The 9,335-nt window shown below is 30.5% G+C and overlaps 1 protein-coding gene across 1 annotated transcript; it reads left to right on the top strand.

The window, feature by feature from the left end:
• The first annotated feature begins 517 nt into the window (after nucleotides 1-517).
• On the top strand, nucleotides 518-7,945 carry LOC129289065 (kunitz-type serine protease inhibitor DrTI-like). The gene is made up of 2 exons (XM_054925886.1): nucleotides 518-716; nucleotides 7,800-7,945. Exons 1-2 carry the CDS (start codon nucleotides 518-520, stop codon nucleotides 7,943-7,945), a joined length of 345 nt encoding a protein of 114 aa, XP_054781861.1.
• Nucleotides 7,946-9,335: the final 1,390 nt, after the last annotated feature.

Here is a 9,335-nt window from a genome sequence, read left to right as displayed (position 1 = left end):
CAAGATTAAATTAAAAATTAATTTTTTTTTATTATCATATATTCTCTCTTGCTTTCATCTATTGGAAACAGAGGTACAAGTCTAGAGTTCACGTGGTTGTGCCTCTCAATTTTTTTGTCTACTTTCTCCATAGATAGAACCGTTCATCTTCTCGGTTCCCCTCGCCAACACATCCAAAGCTCAGAGCAATAATAATGAAGCCTTCCTTGTGTTCTCTCTTGGTCTCTTTGCTTTCATATCATCTTCTGCAACAGCCCAGTTCGTCCATGACATTGAGGGCAATGACCTTATCAACGGCGGCACATACTATATCCTTCCACATATCTGGGCTTTAGGTGGTGGCCTGAAGCTACCAAGACCGGAAACGAAACTTGCCCTCTCAGTGTTGTTCAATCACCCTCTGAAATCGATAATGGCTTGCCTTGGAGAATTGCGTCCCATTAAGAATTAGATTCATCCCAACCAACAGTAGTTTGGACTTCTTCTCTGTTAGGGAAAAGTACCAAGCTGCGTTCCTATGCCGTCGAAGTGGATTGTTGTTGACGAAGATGGGACTAAGTCTGTGAAAGTCAGTGCGTACGAGAACATTCCAAACGGTCGGTTCAAGATTCAACCCGTATATAGTTGGGCTTATAAGATCGTGTTCTGTCCCATTTATGGTGATTCTTGTGGAGATCTTGGGATTTCCAAGGACGTTGATGGAAAGAGGCGTTTTGGTTATCACTAATAAAAAACCCTTTGTTTGTTGTGTTTGTCAAAGCTGGATCATCTGATAGCCAAATAAGAGCCTCTATTATGTGAAGTGTAATCAACTATGAATAAGTAATGTGCAGGAAGCTTAGATCATTCCTCACACTTAGTGACGATTAAATAAAATTACGCTTCAAGCAACTCTCTCTTTCTTCTCTCTCCCTATATAAGCTTCTTAATTTTAGACTTAGTTTATAACGCAGAAAAACATGAAGTGTTATTTTAGTAATTTACGTTATATTTTACAATGGTATTTTAGTAATTGATTAAAATAATTTAATTGCAATTTAGCCACTTGGCATGGCCATGCATGCCACTTGGCCATTAAGAACGTGGCTTTAGGCTTCAAAAAAATGTTCATTTATACCCTTATATAATCATTATTTTTTACGTTCAGCATTACTGTTAATTACATGTTTTCATTAAAATTAATTGATTGCTTATATACCCTATATAACCTACTATTATTTTTTTTCTATTAAGCATGCATCAATGTAATTATATCTTCTCACTAAAAATTTATTGCCTCACAATTTTTTTAGAATATTATTATTATATAAATAATAATTTTTATGAAGTATCAAATCTACCATTGAAAAATGAATCCAATGGTTGAGATGGCAAGAGAAAATAGAGAGAGGAGAAAGTGGAAAGAAGCCAAGTCCGAAAATATGGGTTTTGGTTCGTTGAGAAATGTATTAAATATTGAATAATTGAATAATATATTAATTTTTCATAAATAATATATTAAATAACTAGTTTATTTGTTGGATAACATGGGATGACACGTTTCTCCTTTAAACATGTTATCCTATAGGGGTGGTTTCAAACATGGGTATAACAAAATAAAATAATGAACCTCTCTCAGTTTTAATTTGCATGCGACAAATTCTAGACATTTTTTTATTTTTCAGATTCGTCCAGTACTTGTCCTTTGCATTAGGAAGGATATAATTTATTAAAACTGAGTATTATATTTTTTGTTGTGTGGAAAAACTGTGTATTATTATCCCTTGAACATTCACGTGACATTTTTAATATCCTAGTTGTTTGCATTATACGTACGGTTTCACCATATAGTTTTAAATTAACTATCAAAAAGTAATGTCCAGGAAACTTAGATAATTATAATACCTTGCACTTGGTCACAACTTAATAAAATTATGCTTCAAGTGGCACTCTTGGACTCCCCTTTCTCGGTGCTTATTAAATTGGTTGCATGATTCATTACAAAAGATGAATGCAATGAAATTAAAAAAAAAATTTATTAAAAGCGATTTTGTTGTTGGTCCGATGTAAACTGATCATACTTACCACCATCCTTCATTCTAAGTCTCTCCCCTGGCAATGTAAAATGTCCTTCACAACGGAATTAAAAAAAATTCTTCCTTCCTGCAGTGGTGAGGGGAGAGATTTTTTAGATATTAGGGTTATTCATTAGGAATATTTAAGTAAGAATATTTATCCATCAGAATCAGGATTTATTATTTATTTTATTATTATTTTATATATCAACATCTTTAAGATTTGAGTTGGATCTAGGATTAGAATTCAAACTATTATTATTATTTTATTATTTTTATACTCTATAAATAAAGTTAGAATTTTTTATTTGTATTCAGCTCTTGATTAATATTGCATAGAAATTTCAAAAGTTTCAGCCTTCTTCTTCTTTCTTCCTCCTTCCCCCTCCTCTCTCTCTTCTCTCTCTTTCCCCTTTTCCCTCTCCTCCTAACGAGATATGTGTGTGTGTCCACTAAGAATTTGCCCAAACACTTTTTCATTGTAAGTACTAAGAATTTTTTTTAAGTACTAAGTAATCAATACTTATAAATATGTCTTTTCCATAAAAATTATTTACACAATATACCATGGGATGGAAAATCAGATTGGACTGGTACATCCAAGTGAATGGTATATATGGAGGATATAGCTATTAGTTAGACTACGAAAAATTTAAACCGGTTAACCCGGCATTGAACCAACCCAACCGGGTGAAATTGATGGGTTGATTGGATCTATCGCGTTGAAATCAAAAGGTAAAGGAAGATCTCTGTAAAAACTAGAGAATGGACAAAGAAGAAGAGATCAGGAAACAATCAAGAAGGAAAGAAGACAAGACTGGGAAACAACAAATAGGACTTTTAATTTGCTCTTCCATTCCTAATTCCAAACACGACGAGTTGATGTTGGGAAGCAGAGAGTGCCTTTAGAAGGACTAGATATGAAAACGTGAAGCCAAGAAACTTTGATTCACTTGGTACCAAGACATTCTGGTAATGTTCACATTACGGGTTCGTTTAGCATTTGCCAAATCATTGAGACAGAGATGAGAACATGAATAGAGTCCGTCATTTGAATAAACTAAGCATAAATAACCCTGAACTTATAAAAAACATCATATGCTTTGGCCCTAAAACTCTTGAGTTTCGATCATATTGGTCTGAATACTATAATTGTCAAGTTTTCTCAAAGTTTAAAAACAAATTTTAATTTTTTTTACTTGAAAATTAATCATTTTTATTATTATAAAAAATATAAACATATATTTTAGAATACTTTAAAAACGTAAAAACTCAATTTTTTAAAAAATATCAGTCTTAAATTTTAAAAATAAATATTAAAAAATTTTAAATATTATTTTAAGATATTTTATAGACTAAAAATAATAAAAATATGAAAATATTAATATTGTTTTTTTTAAAAATATGTATATAATAATGTACTCAAATATATAGTCTCTCAATATAAAATAAGCTAAAAATTCATGGATTAATACATTTTTAATATATTTTATGTATTTTTTTTTAAAAATATGCTATAATTTCTCTTGTGAAATCTCAGAATACTTTGACCCCTTCATGCTATAATTTCTCTTATGGGGACCCTCGTTGATATTCTCCTTATTAACTTTTATAAATTATCAATTATGCATCAATCTTATTTTAGGAGTATTGTGAACAATAAGGGACTGAGCTTTTGAAATGTCAGAATGAAAATTAAGTTCTAAAAAATAAATTAATGACAATTAGTTCATTGACAAATTTTTTTTTAAAAATAAGTTACAAATATTAATTCAAATAATTATAAATTTTGAAGTACTAATTCGAAATAAATATTTAAATTATAAATAAAACTCTTAAATTATAATTCAAATTTTTGTTTAGAGTTTTCAAAATTAATATTTGTAACTTAGTTTTTAAAATTTTTTGTCAGAATCTAATTAGTGTTAATTCTTTCTTTAAGACTTGTCGGCTGCTCAAGATGAAATTTTGATTATCTAAACCTGAAAGCCCAGACAAGCCCAATATATTAATTTAAGAAGAGGCCCTTTTGCTGGCCTAAATAAGGCCATCAACCAGAAGATAAAATATTAAAACTAGCCCACAAGTGCTGTAACATATGATTCGCGTTGAAAACAAAAATCACTGGACAGCTGAAAATATGTAGATATTTATGTACAGTGCCAACCTTTTATTCTAAGTTCACCAGCTAAAATATAATATATATATATATAAGAAAAATATAACTTTAGGTTTTTGTACTTTTATTTTTTATTATTTTAAATTCTTTTAAAATTCTTATACTTTATTCATAGAGAGATTTAAAATACTAAAAAATAAAAATATAAAAAGAAAAAATACTGAAAAAAATACAAGAATTACTAGTAGAACGTGAACAAAATATAGAGATTTAAAAGTATGTTTTCTACAGAGGGAGGGAGGAAGGGAGAGAGAGAGAGAGATAATTCGAAACCTACGATTAAGACTATCTATGTAACTTCTTAGTTCTTGCCCTATCTATATATTCTAGTCAATCTAAACACTTGACTCCACAATTTTTTTTTTTCAAAAAAGCTCGAAACAAATTATAGACACACATATTTATTTATATCTTTTATTATTATATTTAAAAAGAAATAACAAGACTCTGTTGAAATACATTAAAAGGAGAGATATTGCCAAAGGTTTTCGTTCTATTAGATTTTTTTTATAATTAAGGTTTTAATAATGCAACTTCAATATACAGTATATTCTTTTTCATTTATTAAGATTGCCTTATAGGTTTTTTTTTCTAATAAAATTTTAATGAGACATTATTTGTTCATGGACAATTAAAGAGTAGTGTTTGCGTATGTCCATAACTTATCCCAATCCCAACTCTTAAATTGTGCTATGACATACTCCATAACCTCTCCAATAAATTGTTTTTAGCAATGTTTTTTATGTTTAATCCCCAAAAATTCAATGGTTACATATCATACAATCAAAGGTTAAATAGAGCATATTTATGTTGATTCATCTTGTAATTTATTCCAATAATGAAAGTCCTAGATAGAGTTGGAGGCCCATAAATAGAAGTTATTTACCATATATTTTACAAATCAAAGTGAATGGAAATCACCTCTTGCTTACCCTCCAATTCTCTTTTGTACTCTTCATCTCCATTTATTCTAATGTTGTTTGTCTCATTATTTTCTCTTACATATTTTTATTTTCATGAAAATAAATAAATATATGTATGCAAAATAGAGCTAAAGAACCAATAAGGTTAGGCATAGTAAAAAGGATTAGTCTTTCACAATGTGATAAATTAAAATTCAAATCACTATTAAAAAAAATTCTCACATTTAATACTGAAGAGTGTCTTGAATACGATCCCTTTTAATTAAAAAAAAATACCATGGTGAAAAAGGAAAAAAAAAAAAACAGAGCTAAAGAAAAGTACAGGAGAAATGACAGTGCACTTGAAAATCATTTGCAAGATTTGAGATCTATGATTGTTTAAGGAGTGGCATGGGAGACTTTGTATTGATGATTTTCGAAGCATAATTGCATATGTGCAATGCACCTTTAACAACCTTCAATTAATGCTTGGTACTTCCTTTCAAATTTTTCACGTTTTTATTCCTTATCCCCAGTTTTCCCTACAAATTATTATGATGATAATTATTGCTAGTCCTATTGGTACATTAAAATCTTATTGACGAGTAATTTATAAGCAAAATTGCATCCAAGAATCACAGAAGCACCTTATTATAAGGAATCAAATGATTCTGAATATAATGTACAAGAACAAGGAATTTAAATGGAATTAAATTTAGTTGCTAAAATACTAAACTCTCCTTCACTGTTTTTTTTTTTTTTTTTTAAGAAAACGTCTCATACCACAGTCGCTGGCGATAACTCACATATATAAGTAAGTAATAATAAATTGACAAGTAAATGTCAATGAAATGACAAAGTCTCATTAAGCCTTTAACAAGTACGTTTCATATCATATGAAGACATAGTTAACCTTGGCAAGTTTCTCTTGGTAAATTGACAACTAAACATTAATAAAATTATAACTTTACTCAAGTTAAATGATTTGGAAACTAAAGTGACAAGAAAACGTTAGTATATTCACAAGTGATTTTCACTAAACTAACAAGTTTCATTATGCTTTTGAAAATTAGAAATTTTTACTTATTAAACATTAGCTTGCTAAAAAGTTGTCATTAATAGTTTAACAAGAAATCATTAAGAGATGTGCAATGCACTTAAAAATCATTGCAAATTTACCAAGAGACTATCACTTAAAAATCTTTGCTGATTTCAAAATCTGTAATCGCATTTTAAGAGAACTTGAAGTATTTGCATTGATAATTTTTTAAGCTTAATTACATGTGTGCAATGCACCTTTAAGAACCTTCAATGATTGGTACTTCCTTTCAAAATTTTCACCCATATGTTTTTTATCCCCAATTTCTCGTATAAATTACTCTTTTAAATGCTTAGTACTATTACTACATTAAAATCTTATTGAAAAGTAATTTATAAATACATATTTCTTTTTATATTATTGCGTACATGTATTATCATGATGAAGATTGGTCGAGCACTAACCCTTAGTTTGGATGGGAAAAAAATAAGAAGAGAAAATTATATAAGAAAACTTCCAAAAAGAATTAAATAACTATTTTAGAAAATTTTCCCTCATATATAGTTTTCTTTTTTTTTTCCCCTTATTTTCTTCTCACTTTTTCCTCCATTCAAACCACACCTAAATGTGGGCATCATACTCCTCCCAACAAAGATTTAAACCTTAATTTATCACATTATAAGGAACTAACCTTTTTTACTAAACCATACCCAATCACTTTAGTTCGAAATACATACTTATATGTATAAATACTCTTTAAACTATAAAATCTATACCTATATTTTCATTAATTAAAATATGTCTCATTCTATCAGAGGCTGTTATATTCAAGGCACAATCGGGCAATAAATGTGGCTATCTATCCTAACAAAAATTTGAACATTAGTTTATCATGTTGTAAAGGACTGGCTCCTTCTTCTATACCAATATATTTTTAGTCAGCCTTCTGTACCTCCGCCTCACCTAAAAGGTAAAACATTTCCCCTCGTCTTGCTTCCATAATTTGGATTCTAAACTACAAGTCTAGAATTCACATGCCTGTGCCCATTCCAAAATGTGATATATCTTCAATTGGCTCTTTGGGTCAACTTGCAGAGGTGAATATCGAAACTACCCTTCCTTTTTCTAGTAGTAAGATCTATAAATAGAACCCTCCATCCTCTCATTTCCACACGACAACACATCCCAAGAAACAAAAGCTCAACATTCAATATAATGTAGCCTTCCTTGTTTTCCCTCTTTGTTCTCTTTGCCTTCTTCACTTCTTCAACCACAGCCAAGTTTCTCCTTGATAGTCAAGGCTACCTATTAAGAATGGTGCCGCATATAACATCCTTCCGCATATCTGACCATTAGGAGGTGGCTTAGATCTCGCCAATACTGGAAATGAAACTTGCCCTCTCAATGTTGTGCAACTACCTCATACCATTGATATCGACTACGGCTTGCCTTGTGCAGTGACGTCTCCATTAAAAATTAGATACATCATATGAAGCATTAATGTGGACTTCTTTGTTGAGGGGAAAGTACCATCATGTGTTCCTGTGCCGTCCAAGTGGACTATTGTTGAAGGAGAAGATGGGATACAATCCATGAAAATCAGCGAGTATGAGAAAACTCTGCAGGGTTGGTTCAAGATTCTTGTAGAGATCTTAGGATTTCCCGAAGCCATGATGGAATTATGCGTTTGGTTATCACTGATGATAACCCTCTTATTGCTATATTTATCAGAGATCAGTCATCTGATGCACGGAGGGCCTCTGTTATCTAAAGTACAATTGACTATGAATAAGTCAGTAACCTTTACTTGCCCATAGATTCCATTCTTCTAGCCACTGAACGAGCTATGATTAATGTCCCTAAGGGAGAATTAATTTTCAAGTAGGCAAGAAAAAAGATTTTTTTTTTCAAATTTGCTAAGGCTACTAAACTCCTTGTCTTTGAGGATAATATTTGCAACTTGCAAGAATAAGTACCCCTCTCACCCTTGGATCGTGCCCCTTGATACATGCAATAAGACTATCTGACCCAATTTTTTTTTCCCAATTCTTTTAACTATTTTCATTTGTTACTCTTTTGAATTTGTTTTTATTTTCTATATTTTGTTTTAGCAATCCTATTTAATTAGGCTAGACAGATGACGAGAAGTCATTTGAAGGACCACGATCACTCTACCTCGCACTTAATCCAGAGAAGTATTGTCTACTACCTTCGTCTCTTATTTTGATTTCGTTTTAAATTTTATAGTGAGGACACTGACATCTTAAGTTTGAGGGAGAGTCTATTATGATAGCTTCCTATTGCTTATATTGTTATTTCCTTTGCAATGTACATGCTGTAGTTGGCCTTATTCATGAAAATTTTGAAAATTTCTTCCAAGATTTTTGTTTATTTGCACTATTTTATTTAGCTGTCTAACTGTTGAGGGCGATTGTGTGCTTGAGAAAGAATTTAAAGTAGCCAAGACCCCATAGGAGTTTATCAAAAATAAACTTAATGCATGAATTATTTGTCTTATTTATTCACGTCTATGCCTAGAAAGCTAACACCTTGCAAAGTAGTTAAAAAGCAAAATGATCATGCACAAAGAAAAAGGAAATGAGAAAAATGAGAAAAATGTAATAAATACTGAGTATCTACTTCACTGATGCCAAATGAGCCTAATAACCAGAGACTCACCAACGTCAGCCTTTACATCAAACAACTTAGTAAGTGTCAAGAATGCGCTAAAAAAGTTCCCCAAGTTTGACTAGCCAGGCACTTATATCACTAATATAAGGGTTCGCGTTAAAAGGACCTAAGAATTATCTAAACAAATTATTATATATTTATTATTATTCTTATTTATTATATATATTAAGGTTATTACAATATTTTCCTTCTATCACTTAATTATAAGATAAAAAAAATTGATACAACATCTACTTAGGTTCTTATTTTTTTACTTTGCGAGAGAAAAATAACAAGTTAAATAAAAGAAAGAAAAAGAGAATACGTAATTATCTAAGGAAAAGGAAAGAAGTAGTAAATCTCATGCATGTGTAGAAAAAGACAAAAGATTCTAGGAGATGCGAAGCTACTAGGCATGAATTTTTTTTTTTTAAAAAAAAGGAAAAGCATTCCCCTGGAATTATGAATGTCTGCGTGCTCAAAAAATCCAT

The sequence above is a fragment of the Prosopis cineraria genome, unplaced genomic scaffold (assembly GCF_029017545.1).
Source record: "Prosopis cineraria cultivar Desert tree isolate PC_DT_omini unplaced genomic scaffold, ASM2901754v1 PC12, whole genome shotgun sequence".
In the NCBI taxonomy this organism is placed as follows: Eukaryota; Viridiplantae; Streptophyta; class Magnoliopsida; order Fabales; family Fabaceae; genus Prosopis; species Prosopis cineraria.
Note: the sequence above shows the minus strand (reverse complement) of the source record. Positions and strands in the feature narration are given on the sequence as shown.